Source organism: Ochotona curzoniae, unplaced genomic scaffold, assembly GCF_017591425.1.
Source record: "Ochotona curzoniae isolate NIBS_2020 unplaced genomic scaffold, NIBS_Ocur_1.0 contig_1, whole genome shotgun sequence".
Lineage (NCBI taxonomy): Eukaryota > Metazoa > Chordata > Mammalia > Lagomorpha > Ochotonidae > Ochotona > Ochotona curzoniae.
This window is the reverse complement of record NW_024464918.1, coordinates 19,223,718-19,238,877: the sequence shown is the minus strand read 5'-3', so window position 1 is coordinate 19,238,877 and position 15,160 is coordinate 19,223,718. Positions and strand designations below refer to the sequence as shown.

Genomic DNA, 15,160 nt, shown 5'->3' with positions numbered 1-15,160 from the left:
CCACAGCAGTGGGAATCGACTCTAAAACCCTACCGCTAGTGAGAGCCAGGCAGGTTGGCATAAATGGGAATAATATAATTGAGGATGCTGGGGATGGAGCAGACCAGAGGACTTGAGCATGAGCTGCACAGGGAGCTGCTGTTGGCCCAGCCTAAATGATCTGGCACTGGGGACAGATGCCTATAGGAGAGTTGGCATGACTTAGCTCTTTTGTCATACTCTGTGGGTAAGATTGGAATGAGTCAAATTAGGGTGAAGGGATTCAATCCTGGCTTGTGACTTAAGGGAGGAGCCTGTTTGGGAGCTGTGGAGATCTGAAATAGACCCATCTTAATCACCAGGCAACCAGCTTAGCTTTCCCGGGGCCCCAAGAAAAGAAAGCCGATAACCCGTGGCAATGGCCTTTCAGAGCAGTGTTCTCAAACTTTAGCATGTACTGAATAAGTTGTTGAAACACTGCTGGGCCCCACTCTTGGAATCCTGAGTCTGTAGGCCCAGGGAGACCCCTGACCAATTGACTTGCACACCAGTTTCCAATAGATGCTAGCGACTCTGGCTGTGAACCACCATTTTGGTGCTTCACCCAGCTTGCTTGGCCCTTACCTGTGAAAGGGTGAATACTAAAGAATCCCATGTGGTCCCCGCCGGTGATATTGAAGGTCAGCTTCCCTTTGGAGCTGGAGTCTGGATCCCAGGCTTCCAGCTGAAGCACGGAGGTGCCCACTGGCACACCCTCCAGGATGGAGGTGTAGAACACAGGTCTCGACATGCGGGGTGGGTTGTCATTGGCATCCGTGACCTCTATGTAGACTTCAGTGACAGCAGAGAGGGCCACGGAGCCCCTGTCCACTGCCAGTACCGTCAGCCAGTAGAAGGGTGCAAACTCGCGGTCCAAGGGTGCCAGAGTCTGGATCATTCCTGGGAACAGTGAATCAAATCCAAGATATTTCAGAGCTTTAAGAGGCTTTCAGAATCCCTCTACTTAGCACCCTGCAGCTCTGCTGTGAAGAGGGTGTGTCAGTGGTACCCCACACAGCAGAGGAACTGCTGCTGTTACGGTTTGGGTGGTAGGGTAAAACACAGAGGAATTAATGCCCTTATCGAGGCCCTTGCAGTGTTTCTCTGCCAAATAGACCCACGTCTCCAGCATTTGGGCTTGGGGGCGGTTTCCAGAAGATAGTGGCGATCAACTTACTTTCTCCTAATACTTTCAAACTGGATTCCACTGATTTATCCCACCTTCTATATGTGAGATTTCCATTTGGTTTCCTTTAAATGGTTTCCTTCACACTTTTAAGTCCTGGAAGATAATCCATCTAAGGGTAAAGGGGTTAAATAAATCAACTAGTTTCCCTTCTCCATCCCTTCATGATTTTAGGGCTTGGCTTCATTCTCCAGCTCAACTGCTCCACGGATTGCTTATTGCTTTAGAAGTTGAGGTCCTTTGGGCCAGTTTCCTAGTGTCCTTTGGGCCACAGCATAGCTGTTGCCTACAATGCAACACATCCCATATGGGTGCCAGTCCTGGTCGCTCCACTTCCAATACAGCTCCCTGCTAATGCATCAGGGAAGGCAGAAAAAGACGGTCCAGATAATTGGGCCCCTGTATCAAAGTGGGAGACCTGAATGAAGCTGCTGGTTCCTGGCTTCTGTCTTGCTCAGCCTCAGCCACTGGGGTTGTTTGGGGAATGAAGTAGCAGATAAAAAGCTCTCTGTATGTCTCCTTCTCGCTTGATAGCTCTGCCTTTCAATAAATTTTTATTTGTTTTTTCAAAACAGTTGGGGTTTAAGTGAGCAAAAGAAGCTAAAACTCTTAAGTGCTCACAGATCACACTCAGCAAGCAGGGCTGGGTGCGGGAGTCAGGAGAGGGCATGTCCTGTGCGCAGAACTATAGTATGTCATAGATGGCAGTCAGGAAATTGAGGGAGCATGGATTGGCCAGGATTCTGTAGCAAGTCAGCAGAAGCACTGGGCCTGGAATTGACTCTCGTTCCGGTGCCCTTCCCACCACACTGTCCTGCCCTTTCATTTGGAAACAAGTCCCCTACCAGACTGGAAGTGCCTGAAGGCAGTAACCTCCTTAATCACTCTAGGATCCTCTCAAGGTGACTGTTGTAGGACCTTATGCCTGATGGGAGCTCCATGGTCATTTGCTGACTGGCACTTACTTTCTATGACGCTTCAAATAGATATGTTGGTATCATCTCTTTGGAAGACAATATGAAATATCCACTACCATTAAGAATGTATAGCGCCTGGTACAATAGCCTAGTAGCTAAAATTCTCTCCATGCATGCACCAGGAACCCATAAGGGCACAGGTTCATATCCCAGCTACCCCATTTCCCATCCAGCTCCCTGATTGTGGCTTGGGAAACCAATTGAGGACAGTCCAAAGCCTTAGGACCCTGCATCCACTTGGAAGACCCAGAAGAAGCTCCTGGCTTCAGGTCAGGCCGTTGCAGCCACTTTGGGGAGTGAGCCAGTGGCTGGAAGATCTTTCTGTCTCTCCTTCTCTCTGTAGATCTGATTTTCCAACAAACATAAATAAATAAATAAAAAGTATAAATATCCTTTTATTCAGAAATTTCATTTTTAAGTTCTTTTTTCCTTATAGAGATAGAACAGAAGCAGGTAAACAACAATGCTAGACTCAAATGATAGAAGAATAAGCAGCCAATAAAGAATAGAAAATATTTGTGTGCACTGATAAACAATGCCCTCATGTTGTATTACGGGAGAAAAAGTAAATTACAGAACTAACTCACTGTCTATTGCATTTTTAAAAAAAGATTTACTTACTTGAAAGAGATCTTCCATTTGTTTTGCTCTTTAAATGACTGTAATAGATTGGGTTGGGATTGGGCCAGGCTGAAGCCAGGAACCAGGAGTTTCATCCAAGTCTCCCACTTTGGAACAGGAGCCCAAGAACTTGGGCCATTCTCTCCTGCTTTCTTGGGTGCTTTAGCAGGGGACTGGATTGCAGGTGGAGCAGCTGGGTCTTAAACCAGCGCCCATTTGGGATATTCCAGCACTGCAGGGCCAGCTTAATCTGCTCTGCCACAGTACTACCCCCCAATATCAGATTTTCATAGTAATAGAAGAGATCAATTATAATACCAGGTACAAAGAGAAAAACTCAGAAGGTTATGTACCAACTTATTAAACTTTTCAAAACTTACACAAATTTCATCAGCTTGTCACTTTCATGCACCAAATATACATGAACATATGTACAAATGTGCATGCTTACATATGCACATACACACATAAATATGTAAGAGGGTACTTCAAAACATTTGCAGAGAATGAGAATAAAACTTTATTTTGAAATTCATGTCTTTCATAAACTTTTTGAAGACCCTGTATGCACAGATTTTAAAAGCTTTTTCACAGCAAAATGAATGTATCTTTTATTTCCATTTTCCCATGAGCTTTAGGAAGTAACCACATATGGTTACTTCTCCAATAGTGAGAAATTTAGGATAAAAGAAATAGGAGGGTGAATCCCTGTTCCTCTCTGGACATTCCTTGATTTCCCCTTGGTCTCTCCTCCCCTGCACTGGCACTCTTTTCCTTCCTCCCCCCCAGTGTACCTGTGTCTTGATTGATGCTGAAGGCAGCAAGACCAGTGCCAGCCCGCAGGAAGTACTGGAGCTCCCCGTCCAGGCCACTGTCGTCATCGTGAGCAGCCACCAGCATCACTGGAGTTCCCGAGGGGCTGTTCTCCTGCACCTGGCCCTGGTGCACGAAAGAGGCGAAGCGGGGCGGGTGCAGGTTCTCGTTCACATCCAGGACTATCACCTCCACATGGCACAGAGTCTTGCGGGCCACGGGCTTCCCACTGTCACTGGCCCACAGGCTCAGATTGTATCCAGCCCGCTTCTCAAAGTCCAGCTCTCTCTCTAGACTGAGTGCGCCAGTCATCAGGTCCACCCTGAAGGTCCCATGGGCATCATCTAATAGGACATAACGCACTTCACCTGCAGAGCCCAGGTCGGGGTCAGAGGCATCCAAGAAGGCCAAGATCGTGCCTGGGGGCAGGTCCTCTGGGACCCTCAGGCTGCTGAACTCTGTGATACACTGTGGGGAGTTGTCATTGGCATCCTCCAATGTGACTATGAGGTCTGTGACAGAGAAGAGCTGGTGGCCCTTGCGAGGCTGGTCCCTGGCCTCCACCTTGAGGACATGCTGAGGTTCTGATTCCCGGTCAAGGGGTCCCGTGACAACCAATTCCCCCGTGAGAGGGTGCAGGGAGAACTTCTCTGTTGGGCTCAGCAGGGAGTAGCGAACCCTCCCATTGTCCTCAGAGTCGGCATCTTCTGTTTTCAGCACTGCGATTGTGGTTCCAACATCTGTGTTCTCCGAGATGGTTAGCTGGTACCCTCCTGGAGGGAATCTGGGGGCGTTGTCATTCCAGTCTTTCACGTTCACCGTCAAGAGCTTCCAGGAGGACTTCTGGGGAGTGCCGAGGTCATACACAGTTATATTGAGGATATAGAAGCTGGTGGTTTCATAATCCAACAAAGCAGCTATGGAGAGCAACCCTGTCTCCAGTTCAATATCAAAGCAGCCCTCCTCGTTGCCATCTGCAATCACATAGACCAGTTTGCCATTAAAGTCAGCATCAGGGTCAGTGGCTGCCAGGCGGGCCAAGGGAGTGTCAATGGGGACACGCTCAAGGATGTCGATGGACTGGGGGAAGTGGTCCTCAAACTGCGGGGGGTGACGATTGGCCTGATACATGCTAAAGGACATGAACTCATCCTCATTGGACTCCTGAGTCTGAAGTCCAACCGAGTGGAGGATGGTCTTTGTGAAATGTGCCAGTACCCCTGTTTTATCACAGGTCACGGGGACCTCAAAACGAGGATCTTTTACCACAGTGAGATTCAGCGTGGTGGGAGAAGCATAGTTTTTGCCATCGGAGGCTGTAATCTTGAGTGAATAGCTGGTGGGTTGACCCACAGTAAGATTTATCAAAGACCGCTTGAGGGATACCACTCCAGAGAAGTGATGGATGTCAAAATAGTCAAGCTCGTTGCCCGACACAATCTCGTATCTTAGGTTCTGTAGCTCATCCACATCTATGGCTGACATGGTCATCACCGACTTCCCCACCGGCCAATCTCGGCCAATAGATCCTGTGCAGTTGACATCCTCAAACATAGGCTGGTTGTCGTTCAAGTTCTGGAGCCTGAGAGAAACGGATACTTCCTTCTCTCGGCGAAAGGGGGAGCCCCAATCGGATGCCCGCACCCGGAAGGTATAAACTCTTCTCATGAGCTCGTAGTCCATGGGTTTGGAGGTGGAGATGATCCCCAGATAAGGGTCGATGGAAAACGGCACGCCTTTGGGACCAGTGATGGAGTAAGTGATGAATCCGTTCTCCCCAGGATCCAAGTCTGTGGCAGTAACCGCCAGAACACTGGTGCCTGGAGGGATGTTCTCATCCAGGGTGCCCTCATAGGAAGACCTGTTGAAAATGGGGGCATGGTTGTTACAGTCCATGATGTCAATGACGACCACTGTAGAGGCCAGGCCTAGGGTGGTTCTGACATGCAGCTGGTAGTGAGCGCCATTATGCACGTCCATGAACTTCGTGGTGGTGATCAACCCAGTGCGTGTGTTCAGTTTGAACTCTGTGCTCCCTGGGGATGGCTTCAGCACGTACTGCAGGTTGGGGAAGGCCGGAGTTACTCTCACTCTCGCCACGCGGCTGCCAGGAGGGGCAAACTCACTAAGCTGCACCCTGTAGGTAGTTTTCTCGAATCGGAGAGAAGCCAGTGCAGAGGCAGGGAGGTGGAAGGCCCAGAGCGGGGAATGGGAAGGAGATCTGCCCCCACCCCTGGCCTGGAGGCTGAGGTTGAAGCCTTGCTGGTGTTCCATCCAGTTGATGTCTTTGATGGCCACCAAATTGAACTCGTTGCTCCGGGCGTAAGATCTGATTGCTTTAAAGTGCTTTCCAGGGTCACCGCCAACAACTTCCACAGATTCCACAGCAGTTCTTGAATCATCTGTGTCGACCACCACAGTAGCATAGGCGATGTCCTCATTGTCACCGGGTGGAGTCATGGCCACCGAAACAATGGCGGGGGGCTTCCTGAGAGCTGGCTCCACGTGGATGACCAGGGCAGCCATGTTGCCAAAACCTTTGCCCTCAGAGATTTTCCGCATGCGGTCCAGGGCCAGCACCTGCAGCTCATACTTCTCTTGCCAGGTAGCGTTGAGCTTCCCAGCCACAGTGACCACGCCGCTGGTGGGATGGATGGCGAACACCTCTGACCTCATGTTGAAGGCGTAGTAGAACTCGGCATTCTGGCCCAGGTCTGCGTCTGTGGCAGTCACCTTGCAGATGGAGCTCCTGGGGTGTATATCCTCAGAGATGGTGACTCGGTATGAAGGCGGGGAGAAGAGAGGCTTTAGATCGTTCTGGTCCAGGATGTGGACCACCACGTGGGTCAAAGCTTCCAACTCCAAGGTCTTCTCTGTGGCTTGGATGATGAGAGTGTAGCTGTCTCGCACCTCCCTGTTGAGAAAGGCCGTGTTGCTACTCTTGGTCCTTATCCTCAAAAAGCAGAAGTTGCCTACCACGTACTCCTCTGTTTTAAAAACATTGGCCACATCCCCGGAGATGATTCGGTACCTCACTGTCCACTGGGGATCTGCGAGGTAGACACCCATTTTCACAGAGCTCTCCACGTAGGTTTTGGGGGCAGAGTTCTCATAGATGGTGGCATTGTAGAGGGAGTGGGTGAAGTGCCAAGCTGAGGACGAAAGGATTCCTTCTATGGGTTTCTCACAGGTTGCACAGTGGAGCAAGTAGACGGCCAGACCCAGAAAGGCAATAGTCATGGTGGAAAAGCTCCCAAAACCCTGGCACAAAAGAATAGACACAGGTTAGGAAAGAAAGGGTATCTTGCACTGTACATCCTGCAAGGGGTTGCTTCTGCCCTCTCTGGGGTCATTTAGCAACACGTCAAGATCTTAAGGCCTGGATAGCTTAAAGGCCTGGGGTTTAAAGGATGACAAACTTGCTGCAAGAGTTCTTTCACAGCCATGACAGGTGCAACACAGGCCCCATCACTTACCTACTCCTTCTTTCCAATACATTCTGTGGTTCCCCTGTGAAGCTGAAATCACCCCAGTTCTTTGCCAGGGATTCAAGCTTAACAAGGTGGCCCTAAATTTCTTCCCTGGTGGCCATGCCTTCACAGCCGCTCCAGCAGGACTGGGCTGCAGCCAAGCTGAGCTGCATTAGCGCTCACAGGAGCTACAGAGAGGCTGGGTTATTTGAGCTCTATGAGCTGCTATTTTTTCTTCTGTGGAATAGGTGTGAGGATATTATTTATCTCTTAGGAATGTTGCAAAAAGTAAATGAGACGATGAGAGCAAATGACCTAGCAGGGTAGCTGGTATTGAGAATTAACCGAAGTTCATAGAACAAAGTAGAATTAAAAGATCAATTTATCTTAGCACAAACAGAAGTTTGAACTTGCTCTGTATTTTTTTTCCATCATACATATTTTTTTCATGAACATTTTGAAGGCCCTCCTATATTAGGCTGTAACTTGAGCCATGATTAATAGCAAGAAACCACAGACCATAAAAGAAAGGGCGCTGCCCAGGGCCTTGCAGGTAGCTGAAGGCTGGAGGCAAAATAGGGGTTGAGCACAGAGCTCCTTGAGTCACGGGCTGGGGCTGTTCCTCCTGCCCCAGGCTTATCTTCCACCATCCAACCACACATCCCTAGGGGCAGGGCCTGGTTTCTACTCCTCTCCACAGCATAAACCACTCTGTGCTAGTGCTAGTCCCTCTTGTTGGCCAACCATGATTGAACACTCCACCCCACTAACACCTGGTGTTTTACTATTGTGCTGGTTTCCCTGGAGCCCATCTAGCCCATGCCAAAGTGTGAGACTCATCAGGGCCAAGGATGAAGCAGAGGGTGTGCGGGTTGGAAAGCAGAATCTGAACAGGCCAAGTGCAAGGCGGTGTGCCCCAGGCTGGCCCCAGACCTGCCTGTGGGACTCCAGATTGGAGCTTGGTGGCTACCAGCCAGATGTGGGGAAGCATTCCTGGATGAAACCGGACAGACCAGTCTTCCCAGTTGCTTTGTTCTTCAAAGGCAAGAAAGAGTTAAACTTCCAGGGCAAGGGTAAAGCAGAGGCACTGGGACAAGTCTTCCCATAGTTTTGAGCAAAGAAAGGGCACTAGGTTTTCAAAGACGACCCTGCCTGGGTAGCATCCAAGATAGGAGGCAAGACGCCTCCCTTGGCAGTGGAAATCCTGGGACAAAAAAAAAAAAAAGGACAGGAAAACGCCCCATCCCTCCCACTGCCCTGATACCATCCCTCCCCGTGTTTGGTGCCTCAGGTTCTGGAACCTCAGCAAAGAGTGAACGGCACAGCAGATTCTGCACTTGCAATCCCAAAGTCAGTCATTGAAAGAGCTGTTGCTTCCCAGTCCTGCCTGCCGCATGCTCTCAGTCCTGGTTTCCAGCCCACAGCAAAGCCAGCTCCAGCCAAAGCAATCCTTATCATACCCCTGACACAGCCCCACAAGCAGGAAGAGCCCCCTGGATTGTTCAGTGCCAGCCCTTGCAGGATGGCATCATTTTAAAAGCTGAAGCCAAGGTGTGGAGTGCGGTTAGGGCAAAAGAGTCCTTACCCCCATCCCAGGCACACTCCCTCTGCAGCTCAGCCGGCCCCAGGCGGGCGCAGGCAGTCTCTGAGCTCTGCCTGCGAAAAGCTTCCTGTTCGCCAGGTCAGCCCCGGTGCCGGGCAGGCCCTAACAAGACTCAGGGCTCAGAGGCTGCACAGGCACCTTGCACAGCGGATTGCTGCTGGGAAGGGCGCAGGGGTAGGGGTCCTCCTCTGGAGGGGGAGAAGACACACAGGGACAGCACCCTGGAATGGTGGCTGGGTGCCCATGGCCAATCTCAGCTGTAGGACCGCAAGTCTGGTGAGTAGTTTGCTGAGGGAAGGGGTTGCATCTTGACAGCCATTGCCTGGCACTTGGTTGGGACAAAGAGGCTGGCAAATGGAAGAGGCATGCCAAGTTTCCTGGACCCTGTCCACTGCTCCCATCCCTCCACCTCGACTCTTACTTACAGAACCCAGGGTCATTAGTTGGCAATCGCTGTGAAAAAATAAATGAAGCAGGCACAATGATGCAGCAGGTTAAGCCGCCACTTTAAATGCCCACATCCTACATCAGAGTGCCTGGTTTGAATCCCAGCTGCTCCATGCTTCCCATCCTGCTTCCTGCTAATGCCCCTGAGCTGCTAGCACACGCTGGAGGAGCAGAAGATAGGCCAAGTACTTGGGTTCCTGCTACCCAAGTGGGAGACCTGGTTGAAGTTCCCTGCTCGGGCCAAGACCTGGCCTAGCTCCTGCTGTTATAAGCATTTAGGTAGTGAACCAGGTGATGAAAGATCTCTCTCTCTCTCTCTCTTTCTCCCTTTCAAATAAATTAATGAAACTTATGGGGGGGGGAAAAAAAAGCTTGCAAGCTTCCCATGGCTTCCCATAGCACTTAGGTTAAAATCTGAACTCCTTATTAAGACCGGCCAGGCTCCATGTTACCTGAGTGAGTCCTCTCTGCTTCTCGAATAAAACTGTCAATGTTCTTCCCATTGTGCACCCAGCTGCTCTGGCCTCTTCTCTGCCCTGCAGACACCAAATGCAGCCTCCTCCAGGACCTTTGCACTGACCAGCTCCCTCTACTAGAGATTCCTACACAAGTGGCTGTGTCTCCTTGCCATCCACCTTTCAATCGGATGTCACCTCCTGAGCCCCATTTTGAAGTTGCTTCCCTCCCAAACCACTTGTTCATCCCTTCACCCCATTCTTGCTGTGGCACCTGCCATCAGTTGCATGTACTTTGTTTTGTTGTTGTTTGACCACTTCCTCCCCCACCTGACCCTGTGCTCCATGAAAACAGAAACTTAGAGGTCTCATTCACAGATGGATCACTGGTGCCCACATCAGTGCCTGGCATGGGCCAGTCTCAATGAAGTCCTCAAGGATGGGAGGAGAGGGGAGAAGAAAGATCTAGAAACACAATGACAGACAGAAAGCGGAAAGATTCTTAGAGCTGGTCCCCTCCCTTTTGAAGCTAGAAAAGAAACTTCCAAAGAAAGAGACTTGCCCCAAATCCCAGGGGGAGAACTAGAGCCAAGTCCTTTCCTTCTGACAGTGCTGCAGAAAGGGAAGTTGTGAACCTGTCATTTGAGTTCAAGTTCTAACTGCACCACTTTCTAACTGTATCACTTTGGATGAGTTCCTTACCATCTCTGAGCCTCCATCTCCTCACCTGCATGATGAGGCCAGGAGGAGCACTGCTTTCATGAGCTTCATCTTCAATGAAGCATAAGTTGTATGCATGAAGATGCTTACACAGTGCTGGCACTAGATAGCACTTAGCACGTGTTCATTATTCTGAGTTCTGGGGAATCAAGACAGAAGTAAAGCCTTGATTGTGATGAGGGTGGGGTCTCCTGAACCCCCTGGAAAAGCTCCAGTCAGTGCCCTGGCAGAGCAGGAAGCTGGTCTCTGGTCGAGTCTAAGCTTGCTGGCCCAGCCATGGGCTGTTCTGGGAAGCTGCGAGCAGGTGCTTGTCTGGGGTGGGGCCTCATGCTCCTTGTTGGCTCCCCAGGCCCAGAGAGAACTCTGCAGTGGGTGAAGGTGCACCTTTGTGAAAGCGCATGTATGTGTACTCGGGAGGCCTTTGTTGAGAAATTGTGTGTAGATATGTTATGTGCACCTGTTTGTGGAGTGACACGTTCAGGGCATAAGTGACCAAGTGCTTCTGGGTTGCCATCAACCCCATTGTCCAGATGCAGAAGACAGCACACGGTGGTTTTCATAGACTGGCTGTGCGGCCTTGGGCAGATAGCTTAGCTTCTCTGATTTCTGTATCTCTGCTTCCTAAGAGAACTCCGAGAATGAAGCTAGCTGATTCATCTGTGTGCTGAGCATAGGATGGAATGCAGTTTTCAGCAACTACTAACTCAGTATTTGTACTTTTTAGCAGCTAGCTTATATTGTCACCACTGAGCTTGTGGACAGTGAAACTTTGTAGGCATATTATCATACCCTGGCCAGTCTATCCTGGTACTAGCTGATTGTCACAGCCCAGTGCTGTGGGACTTCAGGAGGCCATGGCTCAGGTCACCCTGTATGTGATTTTACTCAATTTCTTGGAATCTTGACTCTGACATTTTGAAATTTGATAATTATAGCATGCATGGGTTTAGCCAGGGATCAGAATCAGAGCACCACTGCATGGAATAGTACTCTGAGAATTATTTATCTGAAAGCATTAACAGAAAGAGAGAAATCTTCCACCACTGCTTCATTTCTCAAATGGCCACGACAACCAGAGTTCAACAATGACAAAGCCAAGATCCAGGAAGCTTCCTCTGGGTTTCCCATGTGAGTGCAGGGACCCGAGCATTCAGGCAACCTCCACTGCTTTCCTAGGCACATTAGTAAGGAGCAGGATCAAAAGTGGATCAGCTGGGACTTGAACCGACACTTGTGTGGGTTGCTGGCACTTCAGGTCAGATTTATTCACTATGCCACACCAACTCCTCCTCATTTTCTTGGTTATCTATCCCAGAAAGTGGAGAACTCCCTGTCTCTGGGAAGTGTAGGCAGAATCTCTCTGGTCCTTAGGAAAGATACCTGCCAATGAGGGAGATGGAGGTGTTCTAAAATCCCTTCCACCTATGCTGGTGTGAGCCTTTGGTTTGTCTGTGGTCACTGGCAGGTGCTCCATGAGCTCCCTAAAAGCAATGGAGAGCTTTCCTCTGGCTGTTGATCATGGCCGGGCTCTTGCTGTTGCCTGTCTGACAGTCAGTGCAAACAGATGATCCCTGATCCTGTGCTCCATAATCTTGAATCTAAAGTCACTCATCCTCTTTGTGGCCTTGGGTCAAGGATGATGCCCAAGACTACCAGATCTGCTTTCTCCTCTGTAAATGTGTGTATCCACTGGGGGAGGAGGGCAGAAATGGATCCACAAGTGCGAGCCCTCTGTAGTTGTCAGGGCCAGAATCTTTTTCTTGCCGGTACTGGTGCAACACAATCCTGTAAGCAAAGCAGAGCCCACTGTGCTGTTAGGAGCACATGAGGAGCCCAGAGACCGGCCCACAGACATGTCTCTTATCCTGTCTGGATGCACGTGTCTGAATGCTGGGCAAGGTAACCTCAATGAATCTCTTCCAGATGTAACAAGTGGGTCTCTGCACCTCTGTGCCCTGAGTCCCCTCAGCAAGATATAAACGTGGTTGATATGCCACAGTTCCAGAGTTTTGTGGTCTATATTGTGAAGGTGTTTTATGTTCTAAGCATTCAAGGGCTCTGTGACTGATTTCATCTCTTCTATGGGGAATTTGAAAGAACAGAAAAACAGGAGCTGGTGTTTGTAGAACCTGTGGTGCCAGCATTCTATATACTGTTCGTGTCCTGGCTGCTCTGCTTCTGATCCAGCTCCATGTTCATGTGCCTGGGAAACCACTGGGGGATGTCCCAAGTGTTTGGACTCCTGCCCTCCATGTGGGAGGATTGAATGGAGTTCCTGGGTCTTGACTTCCTCAGCCATGGTAGAATTTGAAGAATAAACCAAGGATTGGAAGATTCTATTACTCTCTTTCAAACGAACAAATCTTTCAAAGAAAAATAATTTAAAGTCAAATCAATATTATTAGCAGTGGTGCCAAGCCAACACCTTCTCCTTTTCTCAGGCACATTGGAGATGGTAATTAGTAGCCTACATAATGCTCCTCTGCCCTTTTACTCCCATTGCTCAGATAAGGCAGCCCGAGGTTCACTTGGCACGCCCAGGGCCACCCAGAGAGGCAGGCGCCGACTGGAGAACAACCAGACTGCTTGAACCCAGAGCCAGTGAAGTGAAGTCTTTGTGCCTCTCACAGAAGGCAGGGCTGCTATTGGTTCCTCTGTGTCAGAGACTGTTGGATCTCTCCCTCAAAGCTTTCTGGCTCGTCCCCACCTTTATTGCCCCTCTGTCCCCTCTGCCCATTCAGCGCTAGGACTGGTCCCCTGTAAAGCATCCTAAACAGAAGGCTGAAAACTTCTTCCCGTGTGTCGAAAGCCTAAAGTGAAGGGGATGGGGCGGCATGAGGAAGGATTATAACCAGAATAAAACACGTAAGTAAAAGAATAATGTTCTGGATATCAGCTAGTCAGGAAGCCATAACCACAGAAACAGTGTTTCCTCCCGGAGGAAGGGAGCCACTGGAGGCTTTGGAATAGCAGAGGGAGCAGAACAGAGCTTTGTTCTGGGAAAGGTAATCTGACATTGGATCAAATGGGAGATTTTCCCGTTCAAGTCTCCTACTGTGCCATGGACTAGACTCAAACACCGGCTCTATTGTTTCAAGCCAGCTGGAATTTTCTGTGGGTAGAGAAGGCTTAATTTCTTCCAAGAACCTTGGGGGTGCACTTCTTGGGTCATTTGTTAGTGTGTAGGCAACCACTGTCGGGTTCTCACTAAAACAAAGAGCAAAGAACTGGATATGAATGAGCACAAGAGGAGTTGGAAGCTTGAGACAGCAATGTGTTGTGTGACTTCGGGGAGGCCACAGCACTTCTCCCGGGCCTCAATTTACCTGTGTGTAAAGTGGAGATAATAGTGGTTACTCCTACCTACTTCCCAGGGCTGCCAGGAAGACAGCTGATATGATAGGTTGATGGGGAGGAGAGAGGCAGAGGAACACCTTATTAGGACCACTAATGGCTGGTATGTGGCCGCCTGAATGGCTGGCCAGACCAAGAGGCTGCCCCAGGAGAGATGTCTGTGAAACCTGGCCTGCCCAAGCCTAGAATTACTAGAAAGAGAAATGATTAGAAGAAAGTTCTTTCCTGGGACATGGTGAAAGAGAGCTAGTACCATTCTTTACTTAAATTCACATGTGTTTTAGGAATGGTGCTATGTAACTTTTGAAGAGTTTTGTATTTATTTAAGAAAGAGGAAGAGATATCCCATCTGCTTATGCACATCGAAATGCCCAAAAGAGACAGGAGCCAAGAACACAATCCAAGTTTCCCTTGTGTGTAGCTAAAGTCTCTTTCTCTTGGGAGTTGCCTATATGGATCCATGATGTTTTCATATGAAATGGACAAATCCCTAAGGACCCCAGGACCAGAGAGGGCTTAGAGGAGAGAGAGGTGGGGCAAGAATCCTGAGGGGTCAATTACTGTAGCCACACTTCCTTTGGGATCCTCTGGTTGCAAGGCTGTGCAAGAGTAAATCCACCTGCAGCTCAGCAGAGCACTCAATATCCCTTTTAGTGAAAGATTTAGGCAATAGGCAGAGGGGCCAGAAGACCCTGCTCCCAGATTCAGGGTGGATACTCCAGAGCTGGGGGACCCATTTGTGCCAAGTGTGGCCTCTACCTTGTGGGATGTCAGAACAATCCTTGGTCAGCGCTGGGGTGGCCTGTAGCAAGCAAGGGACTAGGGGATCCCTACACACTGATCAACCCAGGCAGAGGCCTAGGGGGTGGGGGTCACTGTGGGAGGGAGGAAGATTAGGCCCTGAGGTCCTAGACAGACTCTCATTAGGACTAGAAAACTGCCCCAGAAAGAGCATGCAAGGACATGCAAGGACTAGGGTGGCCGTGCCATGGGCCTGTCCTAGTGGGCTGCTAGCACTCCAGTGCCTCTTTCCTGTTCCATGCCATGGAACCCTGTTGGGAGAGGGGAGGATTTCATCTCAGAGCTTGCTTTTCCTCACCTTGAAAAAGAGAAATCCTTTAAACTACCATGAAATATCAGTTAGGGTGGCTATTATCAAAAGGATAAGAGAGCGCGAGTGTGTTGGCAGTTGTGCAGTGGAAAGGCAACCCTTGAATATGTTGGTGGAGATATAAATTAATGCCTGCCAATGTAGAAAACAATGTGGAGGTCCCTGAAGCATGAACACAGAGCCACCCCGTGATCCAGCCACCCGCTGCTGGGTTTATATCCAAAGGAATTGGAATCTGTCTGTAGAAGAGATACTTGTACTTCCACATTCATTACAAATGTCATCAGAATAGCCAGGATGCAGAATCCACCTGTGTGTCCATCCCCTTGTGCATGGATAATGCCAATGTAGTTTGTAAACAGAATGCCCTACTACTCAGCTTAAA

The 15,160-nt window shown here is 49.6% G+C and overlaps 1 protein-coding gene across 1 annotated transcript in view; it reads right to left on the bottom strand.

Moving 5' to 3' along the window:
• Positions 1-6,855, bottom strand: part of FAT2 (FAT atypical cadherin 2) — a 49,633-nt gene extending 42,778 nt beyond the window's left edge. Inside the window, exons 1-2 of the mRNA XM_040995187.1 lie at positions 3,597-6,855; positions 604-918 (exon numbers count right to left, since the gene is read on the bottom strand). Of these exons, the coding sequence (XP_040851121.1) occupies positions 604-918; positions 3,597-6,855 (3,574 nt within the window). The remainder of the gene's footprint in view (positions 1-603; positions 919-3,596) is intronic.
• Between the last annotated feature and the right edge of the window lie 8,305 nt (positions 6,856-15,160).